This window comes from Hemibagrus wyckioides, linkage group LG15 (assembly GCF_019097595.1).
Source record: "Hemibagrus wyckioides isolate EC202008001 linkage group LG15, SWU_Hwy_1.0, whole genome shotgun sequence".
Classification (NCBI taxonomy): Eukaryota; Metazoa; Chordata; class Actinopteri; order Siluriformes; family Bagridae; genus Hemibagrus; species Hemibagrus wyckioides.
Window position 1 is genome coordinate 18,142,511 of NC_080724.1, and position 16,863 is coordinate 18,159,373.

At 38.0% G+C, this 16,863-nt stretch overlaps 1 protein-coding gene across 2 annotated transcripts; it reads left to right on the top strand.

Moving 5' to 3' along the window:
- Nucleotides 1-1,366: 1,366 nt before the first annotated feature.
- smc1a (structural maintenance of chromosomes 1A) lies at nucleotides 1,367-16,475 on the top strand. 2 transcript variants are annotated; one of them, XR_009206718.1, is made up of 26 exons: nucleotides 1,367-1,664; nucleotides 2,288-2,476; nucleotides 2,559-2,671; nucleotides 3,086-3,289; nucleotides 3,419-3,657; nucleotides 3,848-4,106; nucleotides 5,386-5,526; nucleotides 6,157-6,239; nucleotides 6,347-6,446; nucleotides 6,559-6,666; nucleotides 7,533-7,718; nucleotides 7,808-7,987; nucleotides 8,100-8,246; nucleotides 8,368-8,505; nucleotides 8,594-8,710; nucleotides 9,018-9,124; nucleotides 9,193-9,334; nucleotides 9,655-9,800; nucleotides 9,925-10,078; nucleotides 10,333-10,443; nucleotides 10,556-10,712; nucleotides 12,195-12,349; nucleotides 13,221-13,326; nucleotides 15,230-15,299; nucleotides 15,413-15,523; nucleotides 15,861-16,475. XR_009206718.1 is itself a non-coding variant. In XM_058409312.1 (26 exons), the coding sequence occupies exons 1-26, from the start codon at nucleotides 1,556-1,558 to the stop codon at nucleotides 15,939-15,941; spliced, it is 3,699 nt and encodes a 1,232-aa protein (XP_058265295.1). In that variant the 5' UTR covers nucleotides 1,367-1,555; the 3' UTR covers nucleotides 15,942-16,475. The 2 variants fall into 2 exon arrangements, 1 of the variants encoding a protein (XP_058265295.1); XM_058409312.1 differs by having other exon boundaries at nucleotides 13,221-13,372.
- The last annotated feature ends 388 nt before the right edge of the window (nucleotides 16,476-16,863 follow it).

The following is a 16,863-nucleotide window of genomic DNA, read 5'->3' on the forward strand; positions in this document are numbered from 1 at the left end:
TTCAAACCCTAAATTCTGAAAATATTTCAATTTCAGTTCAAAGAGAATGAAAGAATTTTTTTGTTTGTTGTTTACCTCAATGCATTATCATCTCCAGTTTTTAAAAAAATAGTTTTCAATTAAATGTTCTCTGTTAATTATAACCAATGTATGAAATAAGAAGGAACAATCTCCACATTATTAAATATGAAGAAAAATAAATGCAGTGTTTAAAGCACAGTTTTGTGTAAGTGTAATTTTATTGATAGAGATTTGTAAATTCAGCAAAGGAGAATTTCATTGACATAGATAAACATAAACAGTTAACGTATAAACGTATAAACAGTTATATAGACTGTAGCTCTTCTTCTTAAGTGTTGACAGCATAACCAAAATAAACTGTACAATGTGAATGAGATGACATGACTAAATGTCTTTCCTGTTATCAGCTAGACTTGTATCACAGGTTCATATTTATAACTGTAATAAAATAACTTTTAAAAACAAAGCACAATAAAGCACATACTATAAAATAGATAAATGGTTATAAATGGTTAATACAATTTCTCTACACCGCTTATCCTATTCAGTCTGGAAAGTTTCTCAGTCATCCAGGTGCAATTATCTAGAAGTCATGTCAACTGGACTTCTTTCTAGTTAGATTGAAATGTATAATCATACTAGAAATACTATATGTAATTTTTCTGATCATTACGAGGAAAGAGCACAAATATGGGAAATTGCTCATCTGTTTGTAAGGTGGAAAAGCTCATTCAGATTTGAAAGCAGATTTGCCTTAACGAAAGAAAGCAGACTTTCATTTCAGATCTAGTTTCTTTGTGCTTTTCCACTTCTCTCTATTTTTTCCATCCTGCTCTTCTCCCCTATCACTGCTCCTGTTAAGTTCTTTAACACAAACTAGAGAAAACAAAGTGTTAAGTTGTGTCCAGCTTGCCATAATTATTCACATGTAGATATTTAATACATATATTTTTTTCTGAATTACATATTATGGATTTATTGGAATTATATAATAGATTTAATGTCATTTGTATTATCTTGAACATGTTGGCACACACATGTTCTTCTCTTCTCTTCTCTTCTCTTCTCTTCTCTTCTCTTCTCTTCTCTTCTCTTCTCTTCTCTTCTCTGTCTTTAATATTTCAGCACCACAGACAGTGCCTTCATTTATAGCTACTTTTGGATTCATTTCACAGAAATGAAAACATGCTTTACGAGCATTTAAAGGCTAAAAGCAATAGCAAGACTAAGCTTGGAGGTGGGGTGGGGTGTGTAGATAAAAAGGTTGTGATAGGAATGCCTATAGAGGACTATTATTTTGCCCTGTCACTGCAATGTGCGTCAACGAAAAAGGGGCGCGCGAGACCCAGGCGGCAGATTACACAGCTCTGAAACACAAACAGTCGCATTTTCACAACACTGCCGTTTTAAAGCGCTCTGACATCAGCAGCAAACAGATCATCCTTGCATCCAAACACAGCGCCCCAAACCTGCAGTCAAGCACTTCTCTGTTTATCATCACACCAGGGCTTAACGTGTTGCAGCACCTGGCAAAATGGGCTATCTGAAACTAATTGAGATTGAAAATTTCAAATCTTATAAAGGCCGACAGATAATCGGACCTTTCCGCAAATTCACGGCTATAATCGGACCAAACGGCTCGGGTAAGTGACGGGTCTTTGTTATTGTTGACACACAGGTGGATATAAGGCTGATTAACGCGGGCTCCTTGCTCCATACATTTAGCGGTTGTTTTTCCTGTCCAGCGGAGTGGGACAGTTTTCCAGAATGTCGGATTAAACCAGTGAGTCTTATGCTATGATTATAAGCGCTAATAGACATCATGCTTCATGTTACGTTCTGTCTGCCATGAGACACGCCCCTCTCTCTACAGAGCTCAGACACAAAACATCATTTTATTTGATATACATAAGTAAATGATGCAATATAAATTTGCAATAATTCAATTTTTAACTACTGTTGTTCTTTTGGCTGCTCCCTGTTCGTGGACGCCAGAGTGGATCATCTGGTCTGCAAATTTGATCTGGCACAGGTTTTAAGCCTGATGCAACCTTCCCATTTAGTTATTTAACTATACGCTATAAACATGTCTAATTTAATACTGCACTTATGATATGTTAGGGGTGGGTAATATGCATGGAGTCCTGTACCCTGTTGTATTGGTAGCACATTTTTCCTCTTTATACAACAAAAATCAGCAAAAAAAAAAACCCTGGACCTTTTCAGATCTTTTCATTGTAACTCTCATTTGAACTTTGTTATTTAGGAAAATCCAACCTGATGGATGCCATCAGTTTTGTCCTGGCAGAAAAGACCAGTAACCTCCGTGTTAAAACACTGAAAGACCTGATCCACGGTGCGCCGGTAGGAAAGCCTGCAGCTAACCGTGCATGTGTCAGTATGGTGTACTGTGAGGATGACGGTGATGAGCGCACATTCACACGAGTTATAATCGGTACAGTAAACGTCTGTTGTTGTTTTAATCTCATTAAATAATTTGATCACTGTTAAGATAAACTGTTTTGATATGTTTTTAGGTGCTTCTTCTGAATACCGGATTGACAACAAGGTGGTTGGACTGTCAGAGTATAGTGAGGAACTGGAGAAACTGGGAATCCTCATCAAGGCCAGGAACTTCCTAGTATTTCAGGTACTATAATACAGTAAATATTTTATGTTGTTTTCCCTGTGTTTTGGAGGATTTCCTCAAAGACATTTGTTTTAGGCTGATCGGCATGTTTAAATTGTCCATAGTGTGTGAGTCTGCCTTTGGATAGGCTCCAGATTATCCTCAACCCAGTGTAATATAAGCAGTAGAGGAAAAGGATGGATGGATGGATGGATGGATGGATGCATTTCTCTGGTCCTGATTTTCCTGCATAACAAATGTGAAACTATCAAAAGCCTCACTTATTTTGCCCCATTTTCTTCCATTTTGCTCATTTGCCTATTCCCACCCACTTACTAGCTCCTGTCAAGACACGTTAACCCAGACAACATCATCTTTACAACCTGCTGCTCACAGTTTACTGTTTCTGTTTCTGTACACTGTTTCTTCTCACAGGGTGCCGTTGAATCCATAGCCATGAAAAACCCCAAGGAGAGGACGGCTCTGTTTGAAGAGATCTCCCGCTCTGGGGAACTAGCTCAGGAGTATGACCGCAGGAAGAAAGAGATGGTGAAGGCAGAAGAGGACACCCAGTTCAATTACCACCGTAAGAAGAACATCGCAGCTGAGCGCAAAGAGGCCAAGCAGGAGAAAGAGGAGGTCTGCTGACATCTGAATAGCACATCAGATTATCTGAAGTTTATCTGCGCATCCTGTGCTGTTTAATTCTGCATGTTACGTGCTTATGCTTATCGCCTAAAACAAAATCAATCCATCTCTCATTTCCAGGCTGAGCGTTACCAGAGGCTGAAGGACGAGGTTGTTAGAGCTAATGTTCAGTTACAGCTTTTTAAGCTCTACCACAATGAGTCTGAAATTGAGAAACTCAACCGAGAGCTGTCCCAGCGTAACCGGGAAATTGAAAAAGATAGAAAGAAGATGGATCATATTGAAGAGGAGCTGAAGGACAAGAAGAGAGAACTGGGGAGGATGATGAGAGAGCAGCAGAATGTGGAAAAGGAGATAAAGTGTGTGACAAGGAACTTTCCATTGACTTAATTCTTCAAAATCCTACAGCTGTGTTTAGAGATCTGAGATAAAGTAGATTCAGATAAACTACATTAGAATAAAATACATCGTAATAACTTCTCTACTCTTAAACAAAGGTTATGCTCCTGAATTTTCTGTCAGTCTAAAGCCACTGTCTGCTTCCTACAGAGAGAAGGATGCTGAGTTGAACCAGAAACGGCCTCAGTACATCAAGGCCAAGGAGAACACCTCGCACAAGATAAAGAAGCTGGAGGCGGCACGCAAGTCTTTGCAGAATGCTCAGAAGATGTACAAGAAGCGTAAAGCAGACATGGAAGAGTTGGACCGAGAACAGGGAGCTGTGGAGATGGCCAGGCAGGAGTTTGAGGAGCGTATGGAGGAGGAGGCTCAGAGTCAAGGCCAGGACCTCACTCTGGAGGAGAACCAGGTCAGTTCAGTTTCAGGTCCATTTTCTTTCCACTGCCCTCTCTGTATGTGATGTACACTCTTAGAAATTTTAAACATTGTTGTAAACACTGCTGTGGTTTAGAGAAGGCCAAAATATTACTATCTCTTTTATAAATGGTTGCAAGTTGATTAAGAGTCCTACATCAGCCCTTATTTAAGAGCATCAAGAAACAAGACAGTTTAGCTCAAATTTAAATGCCCAATTACCAATAATTACCACACACTATCCTAAGGTAAATATATATATAAATAAAGGTAATGCTTAAGGGTTTATAAGTTATTTAATGGCTCCTAGCTCCCCAAAATCCCTTTACCCCAAATACATAATGCTTGTTAGAAAATTTTGGACACTTAATAGTTCTTTGGTCATACCACAATTTAGAACTGTTCATCAGATTGTTCCCTACAGAAACAAGTACCAATAACTAGTTTATCAACATTCAGCAGTATATTAAATTGTTGTCATGTTTCATTAAGAGGAATAATTACCAATAATGTAGAGTTTGTACCAAAAACGTATCTATTTAATACAATCACTCGCTTCAAGGGTTCATTGGACAATTAACAATTGTCCAATGAACAACAATATAACAATTTATATTGTATAACAAGTATAACAATACTTTTTAAAGCAAGAGATCCTTGCTTTAAAAAGTATACTAAAAATACTTGCTAAAATGCGAAAATGCTAAAATATACTAAAAACAACACATGCCTGTAAACCAAGAATTTGGTTTATACTTTTTAGCAGTGCAAAGGAGTTCCCTGTATAAAGAAACCAGTACAAAGTTTCAGATAGAAAAACACTTTGTTTTATAATTATACAAAGAAACAACCTGCAAAGAAACAACCAGCTTTTATAAAGAATATGGTTTGCTGAACAAAAAGAGACACCATTTATAAAGATTTAAGATTCTTAATGGCTAAATGTATGTAAGTAAATTTTAAAAGAGAGCTATGACATTGTAGTCATGATCGCAAGAGTGCAGAAAGAGCGTAAAATGTAAATATTTAAAATACAGATTTTCTTGAAATCTGAACATATCAACAGTACACATCATTTATTCTAGCCAGCTATTCTAGTTGAGGGAAAGGCACATCCTGTCAGAGGGAAGAGGCTGAAATATGTGTTTGTTTTAAGAAGCATCACTCAGATACACAGTTTGTCCATCACATTTATTAACTGTGTTTTTCTAATCGTTTTCACTTTTTTAGTCCATTTTATTTTGTCCTGTATCTTACTACAAAATGGCTTGCAGGTGAAGCAGTACCACAGGCTGAAGGAGGAGGCAAGTAAGCGAGCAGCCACTCTGGCCCAAGAGCTGGAGAAGTTCAACCGGGATCAAAAAGCTGACCAGGACAGACTGGATCTAGAGGAGAGAAAGAAAGTGGAGACTGAGGTAGATGCACACTAATGATATTAATTAATAAATGCACATTTTAGTTATAATTATGTCATATTAAATCTGCAACTTAAATTAGCAATATGTCAAACCTGGTGTCTTCCTGTCATACCGTTACTTCTCTTCTTTGGGCTATTTACATTTGCCATTAAAGTCTTATTACACCAGATATAATAGACATTTACAATAGACCAGATACAATAGACATTTTTATTTTTATATCATGATTTGTCTTCTATCTACTGGTCATTCATTCAATCCTGTACTGTACCGTTCATATGACAGAATTTGTTTAATAACTTCTTCACTTCTGAATTGTTCCAATTCCTGCAAATTATGTTCTTTTATTTGACATTAGGCTCCTTGTTTTTAATTTTTCATAACAAGTCAGATAAATAGTCAGAACATCATTCTCTTCTCTATCTTCCTTTGTTCACACATGAGTTCATCTGACAATTTCTAGGAAATTCTACATCACCCCTTCTCAAATTGTAACTCTGAAATGTGCTCACACTAAAGCGTTTTTCAATTCACTGAGTAATTAAGTGCAAATGGGAAAGGGGCCATTGTGGGGGACATTATACACACACTGATATTGTTACGTTGCATTACTGTTGTACACTGCAGGCCAAAATCAAGCAGAAAATCAGAGAGATTGAGGAAAACCAGAAGCGTATTGAGAAACTGGAAGATTACATTACGACCAGCAGGTACCCTTACCCATTTGTTTAACCTTGATTCATTTCACTTATAACTTATAATTATTGAATACTTATTCCAGTATTTCAAAATGAATTATTCAGTTATTTCTCACCAGGCAGTCGTTAGATGAACAAAGGAGGATGGAAGAGGAGCTGACTGAGGAAGTGGAGCTTGCCAAAAGGAGGATTGATGAAATAAACATGGAATTAAATCAGGCAAAAAGTCACAAACAACAACAATAATAATAATAATAATAATAATAATAATAATAATAATGATGATGATGATGATGATGATGATGATGATGATAATAATCTCTTCAACCAGGTGATGGAGCAACTTGGGGATGCAAGAATTGACAGGCAGGAAAATAGCCGTCAACAACGCAAAGCAGAGATCATGGAGAGCATCAAGAGGTTGTACCCAGGCTCTGTAGTGAGTGAATTCATTAAATACTATTAATCTTTTCAGTCTACCTGTTTAAATCTATTTACACTACTACTACAGCATTGATTATGTCTTGATTCTGACTGGTCAAAAGGTTTTCTAACAGCAGCTCTGGTAGTCATCATTTTATATCAATGTGCTCAATAATGTTTTAAGTAATCAATATTGCACAAGCAAGACTGCTATATGGTGAATATCAGCATGGCTGTGATTCAGCCATAGGCATGAGGCTGCAGGTAATCACAGCTGTGGTGATATTCAGTCCAGCACAAGTGTGCAAGTGACATATTGCTTGTATACAACAATTCCATAAAGTAATTAAATAAAAATTAATATCTGGAAATTGACATTTCAGACACAATTTGGATAAATATTTTTTTTATAATTTTGCTCTGACAATATAAATATCTCCCAAAGAAGCTGACGACAGACTGATAGCCCATAGTATGTGCAGTAACAGTTTCAGAGTAATGAATTATTGCTAGAATTGGAATTTCATGTAGAAAACAGAGAAAGGCAGAGTGATGCAAACTGTGAAAGGTCTTAGTGCTGTTAAATATCAGCTATCATGTATACATCTATAGTAAAACACAGGTAGTTCATAGGGCATTAAAACCTAATGAAACAGTGAGACCAGTGAAGGAACGACTGTTTATTGCTGCTATAACCTGATTGGAACTGGAATTAACTCTCCACATTAAATGTAACTAATAAAAAGTAGGATGTGTTGTTCTTTAATGCAATTGTTGGCAAATTGCTGTGGTATAAGAGGAGAAGTAATGTCCTGTTGTCATTGATGATTTTCCTGCAACAGCAAGTATTTTATTCCTCGCCTAATGTCTTTAACTAATCAGTATGGCAGACTTATTGACCTGTGCCAGCCCACACAAAAGAAATATCAGATTGCTGTGACTAAAGTTCTGGGAAAAAACATGGATGCCATCATTGTGGACTCAGAGAAGACAGGTAGAGACTGCATCCAGTACATCAAAGAGCAAAGAGGAGAACCAGAGACTTTCCTGCCCCTGGACTACCTAGAGGTACAGCCTGGAGTGGAAACTGAACATTAGTTGAGAGGTTTCAGTCATTTTTTAGTCATAATTTGTTTCTCTTCTGTTCCTCCTTGAAGGTGAAACCCACTGATGAAAAACTGAGGGAGCTGCGAGGAGCCAAACTGGTGATTGATGTAATTCGTTATGAGCCACCTCACATTAAGAAAGCTTTGCAGTACGCCTGTGGAAATGCTCTTGTGTGTGAGAATGTTGAAGATGCACGTAGGATCGCATTTGGAGGGCCTTATAGGCATAAGGTGAAGGAAATCAGGAAAATCTGTATGGCACACATACAAAAGAACAGGTTTTGTGTATGTGTATATACAGTATTCAGTAGTCAGTATTAACACTTTGGCTGGGTTTCTCAAGACTGTAGCCTTGGATGGCACTCTTTTCCAAAAGTCTGGGGTGATCTCTGGAGGAGCAAGTGACCTCAAAGCCAAGGCTCGACGCTGGGATGAAAAAGCTGTGGACAAACTCAAAGACAAAAAAGAAAAGCTAACAGAGGAGCTTAAGGTAAACACAGGTTTCGATATAGAAATCAGAATTATTCTAAAAATAGAATGAATGCAGACATTAAAAGGCAGTTTGTGCTATAAGTTTTTGTTACTCGTCTTTGGAAATTTTCTCTTTTCAGGAGCAAATGAAGGCAAAGAGGAAGGAAGCAGAGCTGAGGCAGGTGCAGTCTCAGGCCCATGGCTTACAAATGAGACTGAAGTACTCTCAGAGTGACCTGGAACAGACCAAAACACGTCACCTGTCCCTCAACATGCAGGTACCCTGAAGAAAATGTGTTGTTGTTTGGTAAAATAGTCTAAAAGTCCTTATTCCACTGAGCTATGGTTAACTGACTTTGTTTGTAGGAGAAGTCAAAGCTGGAGAGCGAACTGGCAAATTTTGGACCCAGAATCAATGATATCAGGAGAATCATCCAGTCACGTGAGAGAGACATCACACAGCTGAGAGACCGCATGAATCTGGTATGGACATGGATTGGATGTTATGCAACTACACCACTCATGGGAGGCTTTCATGAGTTGTGTAATATAAAAATTGCAGACATAGGTAACTAGAGGCTTGATTGAAGCTGTGTGAGAGTTGCAAAAATGTGGGCTGGAAAATGGAATCAGACATACCTAGGAATACCTTATGAGGACAATATGAAATGGTACTAATTGATTATTATTATTATTAGTTACTCATTATTAGTGACATCTTCATCTGAGTGTTTGGTTTAGTTTTGGACCAAGTAATTAATGGCTAAAATTATGAACTACTGCTTTCTAGGTGGAGGATGAGGTTTTTGTGGAATTCTGCAAGGAGATTGGAGTGAGAAACATTCGAGAGTTTGAAGAGGAGAAAGTTAAAAGACAGAATGAGATTGCCAAAAAACGGTGAGTGTTTGTGACATTTGGACTTTACACATCTATTGCCTACTCATTTCACCTTCATAATATTACAGACTTGAATTTGAGACCCAGAAGACCCGCTTAGCCATTCAGTTGGATTATGAGAAGAACCAACTGAAGGAGGACCAGGAGAAAGTGATGATGTGGGAGCAGACTGTGAAGAAGGATGAGAGTGAGATTGAAAGACTTAAGAAGGTAATGGCAAAGGAAGTCAGTTCAGCTCCAGGGTCCTTGGATCGATCCTGAACTCGGGTTACTGTCCAGATAAAGTTCTGCATATTCTCCCCATGTATTCTCTGGTTTCCTCCTACCTCTGAAAACATACTGGTAGATCAATTGGCTATGCTAAATTACATGTAGGTATGAATTTTTGTGTGCTGGGTGCCCTGCAATGGGCTGTTGTACCATCTAGGGTGTATTCCTGCCTCTCATCTAGTGTTTCCTGATGATGATGAAGAAGAAGATGATGATGATGATGATGATGATCTTCCTTGATTATTTGATTTGCCACTTAGGAAGAGCACAGACAAATGAAGATCATTGACGAGACCATGGCTCAGTTGCAGGACCTCAAAAACCAGCACCTAACTAAAAAAGGAGAAGTCAATGACAAAAACCGAGAGATGGAGGACATCCGCAAGAAACTAGGGTCTGCCAACAAGTGAGAAAATATAATTACCATCAGTACTATCTAAATTTGACAGGTTTGATGATCTAAGCATAGAGCTGTTATGTTGTGTTGGGATTTATCATCTGTCATTTTTCTGACTACATGATACTTCTAGAGAGCTGACTCAGCTCCAAAAAGAGGTGACAGCTATTGAGACGAAGCTTGAGCAGAAACGCAGTGACAGGCACAATCTTCTACAGGCCTGCAAGATGCAGGACATCAAACTGCCCCTCAAATCAGGAACCATGGATGACATCAGCCGGGAAGAGGTAGAGTGCTCATTAAAAACTAAACTCCTCAAACTATAAACCAATTTTAGTTCTTTGGATTGTTAAGGTAGCTTCTGGAAATGGTTCCGCTTAGAAACCCATATAACAAGGAAGCCCTTTTTTGTAGGTTTCTTTGAGGTTCTCCAAGAGGACCCTTAAGATATCTGCAAGCTGACAACCAAGAACATTTTATCGCTCTAAGAGTTGTTTTCTTTTTAAGGCTTTGGCTTATTATTGCCTTGTGGATTGTGCAGGGAGGTTCACAAGTTGATGAGTCCATCAGCAGCCACAAAACCTCTAGCTCTGTGCATGCCAAGGAGGCACTTATTGAAATCGACTACAGCAACCTACATGAAGACCTCAAAGTATTTATTAGCTTACAACAAAAATTCCAAATCAATCTTAATGCAATTTCTATAACTCATACTGTATTGTTATACATGTAAAGCACACAGAAGTCATCCTCTTTCTGAACAGGATGCTTTGTGTGAGGAAGAGATCAAGATTGAGATGAACACATTGCAGCAGAGGCTGAACGAGCAGCAGAGCATCCTCCAGCGCATCAGCGCTCCCAACATGAAGGCCATGGAGAAACTGGAGAGCGTCAGGGACAAGTTTCAGGAGACCAGCGATGGTAAGCCAAAGCACTTTATGCTGGCTTTATATTTTTTCTGACTAAAGATCACTGAGAAATTGTAAATTTTTGGAAAGTCACCAGTATATTTCTGAAAGCATCTTTAGGCAGAACAAAGTTGATTGCTTAAAAACCTGTGGTCAGACCTTTTCAAAAACCTACCTCAGAGGCAGCAAACCATTTTGGTATTAAACAGCTGACACACTCGTACTGTCATATTTTCCCGGCAAAATATTTATTATGGCTATTAGCAATCTGGATATCCCAAATGCTGCTATCTGTCATTGATTAGCCAACTAGCTGAGAAGGTAATGCAAACAATTAAAAGTTTTACATATTTTGTGAATATTGTATGTCGTAGAAATACAAATTTTATACAAGCTTTGAGAATTGTTTGAGCTGATGCATAATCTGCCTAGCAACAGAATGCAGTTTGATGGGTAAAATTTCGGCAAATAGTTTTAAAGAAAACAGTTGGTCCAAATACTTCTAATGAAGATGCAGTCTATTTGCTAGCGGTAATTACAGCATATATTTAAATGAAATTGGCTAAAATCTTGTTAGCCAGATGACTAGTTAATGTTAGTTAAGCACAGTTAGTGTTTTATCCGTGGAAAAATGTCAATGTACAGAATCGTGTGCTCAAATATTAGCTGTTTCCTCAATTTCCTAGCAACATCTCTAACATCAGAAACATCACTTTTTGCTACACTATCTCACATTTCTCAAATTTAATTGAGTGTTATTGAACACTTTCTGTAGGAATGAATAAGTGTCAACTACCCACATTTCTATCACTCCCCCAAAACACTCGTCAATCTTTTTGTCCTAATTCACTTCTGACCTGCCTGCTTGATGCTGCTGTAATTTTCCATTTTAGACAGCAGGGGGCAGTTTCAGTTTTTCTCTCTTCACCAGAGTTATTTATTGCAGCTTGTCGCTGCAGCCTCTGAGGCAGCAATGTCCAGATTTGGATTTTTTTCTTATTGGGCTTGTCTAAATTTTAGAATAGGTTTTAACAGCTATTAAGCATTTACTCCCTTTAACTTTCTGTCCAAATCAATCTTAGTTCTGAATGGGAATCTGCTCTAGTTTTTCTCTAAGCTTTGTTTTGCAGTGGAGAGCTTCTTCCACATTTTCCTGTAGACCTTTCTCAATTTCTTTAAGATTCTTTTCAAATTTAACAGCTTCATCCATTGCAGATAAATGTTTTTCAATGTCTTCAGACCTTTTGTCCATCCCATTATCAATCTGAGTCTCTTGATGTTTAGTATGTGACAGAAACACTAGTGACCTCTGGCACTTTGTCATCTTATCCTTTCTGTTCGAAATTTTCTCATAAGCTTTCTTAAAATCTCTCCATCTCTCAAAGCTCCTTCTCAGTCTTAACTAATTCAGCACAGAATGCATCTTCCATCTGAATAACTTTTGCATGTGAGCCTAGTTTCTCACTCAAATTTGTCTGTACTTTTGTCCCCCCAGAGTTTGAAGCAGCACGAAAGAGAGCTAAGAAGGCCAAGCAGGCATTTGAGCAGATTAAGAAGGAGAGATTTGACCGATTTAATACCTGCTTCGAGTCTGTTGCCACCAATATTGATGAAATCTACAAAGCCCTCTCTCGTAACAGCAGTGCACAGGTCTGAAAACCTCCGAAAACAGTACTTTTTAAGATCAATACAGCTGTCTTTAAGCAGTCACCCAGTACTTTTCAGCCTGATCTTTACTGACTGCATTTGCAGCGTATTAGATTTACCACAAACAAAGATTCTGAACAAAAGATGTGTTAACTCAAATCTGACTTATAATGGAAGACTAATGATAATCGTTGATTTCTTTCAGGTCTTATGTTAAGCAGATAGATAGATGCTGTATTTATGTGTGTAGAGAGAGAAAGATTACTTTATGTCCTTCCAAATATAATTTTTATATCCAGTTAATGAACTCTTGGGACTTTGTGCCATCCACATATGATCAAGCCATTAATTCTTACCCCGGACAGACCTGGGTTATACAAATACATTTAATATGAATTAAATAAAAGCGTGAACAAGCTTTTCAGTTAGAGTGAGTGTTGGACTTGAGTTGGAGTGAGGGTTGAGCAAACAGTACTTGGGTCTTTTTACACTACAAGAAGACATGTTAAAGTTATTGTCTGTGGTAATCACACATTCACTATGTATGTCTCAGTACACATCATTTGGTATGGTTTTGGTCCTGACTCCACCCCAGTCCTATTATTGGTCAGTTCTTTAATGTGTGTACCTGTTCTCGGTTCAGCCCCTTAACTTTTGTTCCTACTCTTCTTTTCTTTTGTCTCTTGATTTTTAATATTTCTTGTTCATTATTAATATTTTAATGCTACAATTTAACAAATGCTATTAACATTTATTTCTATGCCTTAGTTTTGCACTTGCTTGCATGTTTAGACCTGTGCCCAAGCTCTTATTTATTATCCAGGCTTGATAAGTGTAAACAGTTAATTTGTTGTATTAAAAAATTCCACTGCAGGCATTCCTAGGCCCAGAGAACCCTGAGGAACCATACTTGGATGGCATCAATTACAACTGCGTAGCTCCTGGAAAGAGATTCCGGCCGATGGACAACCTGTCTGGAGGTGAGAAGACAGTGGCAGCCCTCGCTCTGCTTTTCGCCATTCACAGGTAACATATATAAAATACAGAATATTCCCTGTAACTAACAGTACCATAAGAAAGTTACAATAGCTTCCAGAATTATTGGCACCCTTCATAACGAATGAGCCCAAATAGTTGTAAGAAATAAATATTGCATGGAATAATTCGGTCATTCGATTCAAATTTCATTCAAACAATCCACTTAATTTTCCCAACAAAATTACAAAAAAACGACCTGTTCCAAAATCAATGATACCCTTTTTGTCAGTCCCCAGTAAACGTGGGTAGTTCTCTTACGTGAAAAAAGCCTGTGGCAAAACAAAAAACTTGTACACACTGGAACAGAATGTCAAAATGTTGTTTCAGGAGCATGGTGAAATACATAACAGACTACATAAAGTGCAAATGCATAAAAAAGTGTGAGACGAGTGCAGGACAATACATACACAGAACAGTATATGCAGAACACTTAATACACAGGACAATAAATACACAGAATATGGTCTGTAGACTTTTGCGTAGTGTAGCAGCAATAAGTATATCAGCAATATTGGCAGCTCATGAATAAATAATGTCTGGTGCAGCTTTGTAAATTGCAGTGTGCAGTGGTATCGAGTGATACTGGGTGAGGTGTTTCCCTAGCCAAGGTGAGTGTTGGGAAGCAGCAGGTATGGTACTCTCACTTGCTCAGGACTGCCTTAAGGTAGAAGCTGATGGTGATGATGATGGTGGCTTGGATGCTTTTGTATCTTTTACCAGATGGCAGGAGGAGTCCATGAGAGAGGTGGGAGGGGTCAGAGGAGTTGTCTGCAATGCTGGCAGCTTCGAGGATTAAGCGATTGTATGAGGTGGTGATGGCTTGTAGAGAGACGCCAATCTCTCAAATCCGATCCGAGAATCCGATCTTTCAAATTGTTCTCAGAATCTACTCTATGGTCTGATAATCAGAGGCTGTGCTTTTCTTGTACCACATGATGAGACAGCTAATCTCTCTGTTGTAGAAGGTGGTGAGGATTTGAAGGGGAGGTTGGTTTTCTTCAGCCTCTATAGGAAGTATGGCAGTTTTGGCTATGCGGGTGGTGTTGAGAGTCCAGGGAAGTCCTCCATCATGTGCAGACATCAAGAAATGTGAGGCTTTTGACTCTCTTCATAGTTCCATTGATGTGTAGTGGTGAGTGAGATAAATTGTTGATTCTACGTCATTCTGTGTGCTACTCCATCTCCTTCCTGTTTGCTGACTCATTGTTGCTGATGAGTGTAGTGTCATCAGCAAACTTGCTGATGTGATTTGAGCTGTACTTTGCCGCACAGTCATGAGTCAGCATGTGGACTGAGTACACAACCCTGGGGAAGCACTGGTGTTCAGTCTGGTGGTGGTGTTGCTGATCCTGACAGACTGATGAAAGTCTCCCGGGTAAAAAGGATCCAGGATCTAGTTGTAGAGCAGGGTGGACAAACCTAGCAGACTCAGACTCATTTTTTATCCAGGTGACACAAAGAAAGATGGATGTTAGCAGATATGACAAAAAAAAAAAAAACATCACACAACCAGAAACCCAGTTCTGTTTTCAGGTAATGCTAATGGGTTTTAGGTAATAATTAATTCAAAATGGATAAAGGATGGTGAAATTTTCTGAATAGTCTGAGACATTACTGTGCGATAGATTCAGACTATATGCATACTGTATAGTATGTACAGTATACGGTATTTACCATGAGGGTGCCAATAATTCTCTACAAACATTTAAGCATTTAATATTTCATTTGGTTAACCTGTTTATCCAGTACATTCATTTTCATGAAGGGGGTTAAGATTTCTGCACGGCAGCATATACAGTATATTTCACATGACATTTTTTATTCCAATGAGAATTTGCATTTTAGCTACAAGCCTGCTCCTTTTTTCGTCCTCGATGAGATCGATGCTGCGCTTGATAACACCAACATTGGCAAGGTGTGTGCATGTTTTCTATGATTAGATCACAATATTTCTGAATTCACTGAAATGACATTTCTTTCTTTTTACGATGTTTCTATAGAAGAATTTTTGCTGTTTATTCCCTGCAGGTGGCCAATTACATAAAAGACCAGTCGCTCCAAAACTTCCAGGCAGTCGTCATTTCACTGAAAGAAGAGTTTTATACCAAGGCTGATTCTCTTATAGGAGTTTACCCTGAGGTGTGTGTGTATGTGTCTTTGAACCCGAATACCTAAATACCTAAAAATAATTAAAAAAATAATTAGCTTTTTATAATTAGTACACCCCTTTACACGTACACTGCCTTAAGGGTGTGCATGTTAGAAGAGAATAACCAATGATGGAGTGATAAAGTGTGGTCCAGCATGAAGCGGAGTCACGTTCTGAATCAAACAAACATTTATTCCAATTATATTCCGTAATGTGCCAAAATCTAAATGTCTTAGTAAACACCATTCCACAGTTCAGCTGCACTGTGGTATAAGTTGTGTTAACACTGTGTGCAGTAACACTTACAACTAATTTATTTCTCTGCAGCAAGGAGACTGTGTCATCAGCAAGGTGTTGACCTTTGACCTCTCCCAGTATCCTGATGCCAATCCAAATCCCAACGATTGAGTTCCCTAAGATTTGTCGGCAGAAATCAACCACAAACGTAATTACTGGTGATGACCATGAATCATGAATACACCAATAATGTGAGTTTAGTGCAGAGATGTAAACACAGTGTTGTGATCTCACACCAGGAATCACTGCATTTCCGACCTTGATTACATGTTGTTAAAAGATGTGAATGCTGACATAAACTTGCAACACTAATGTCATAGATACATAATGTTTATTCTGTGTTAACACAATGTCTGGTGATTGTTAACGAAAGAATGAGCTTCTGCTGCTTTTGTGATCATGGGTGTTTCTCTACATGCTTGAGCTCTGTAATATTTATTCACACACTGCTGACTTGTTAATCCTGTCATTACTTGTGTCGTTTTATGATAATGTCTGAGGTGAAAGAGAAAAAAAACAAAAAAACGTTGCCAATGGTAGAGCTACCGTGTAACTAATTACATCTCATATCAAATCCAGTGTTAATGTAGCACTTGTTAAATGCAAACTGAATAAATTTTTGACATAGTCAATATCTAAAATACATACATTGATTCAGCCTGCATTTAATTTCACTTTTCTCATTAATATGGACTGGTTTGCACTAACAAAGATTAAGGACCTGGATTAAAACAAAGGTTTTAAATGTTTGTGGGGTTTTTTGCACCAAATTATAAACTGCTGAAAAATAATCAGTTTGATTAAGCCATTAAACTAGTTTTAGATTTAGAGCATAAACATTCATTTTAAAGTCATTTTTAAAACTATGAATGAAACTCTTGGAAGAGTTTTTGTTCTAGTTTTTACACAAAAGAATCTTCTCGTAAGTAACCTTGTTGCTGTATCCATCATGGGGAGCAATCAGATCCTGTTTCTAAAATACTACTCTAACCACAGTTTCCTACAAACCTCAAATGGGATTATGGGTATTCTG

Coding starts and splice junctions, on each gene's coding strand:
- smc1a (XM_058409312.1), top strand. CDS start 1,556: ATGGGCTATCTGAAACTAATTGAGATTGAAAATTTCAAATCTTATAAA. Junction 8,506..8,593: donor ACCTGTCCCTCAACATGCAG/GTACCCTGAAGA, acceptor CTTTGTTTGTAG/GAGAAGTCAAAGCTGGAGAG. Junction 9,125..9,192: donor AATGAGATTGCCAAAAAACG/GTGAGTGTTTGT, acceptor ATAATATTACAG/ACTTGAATTTGAGACCCAGA.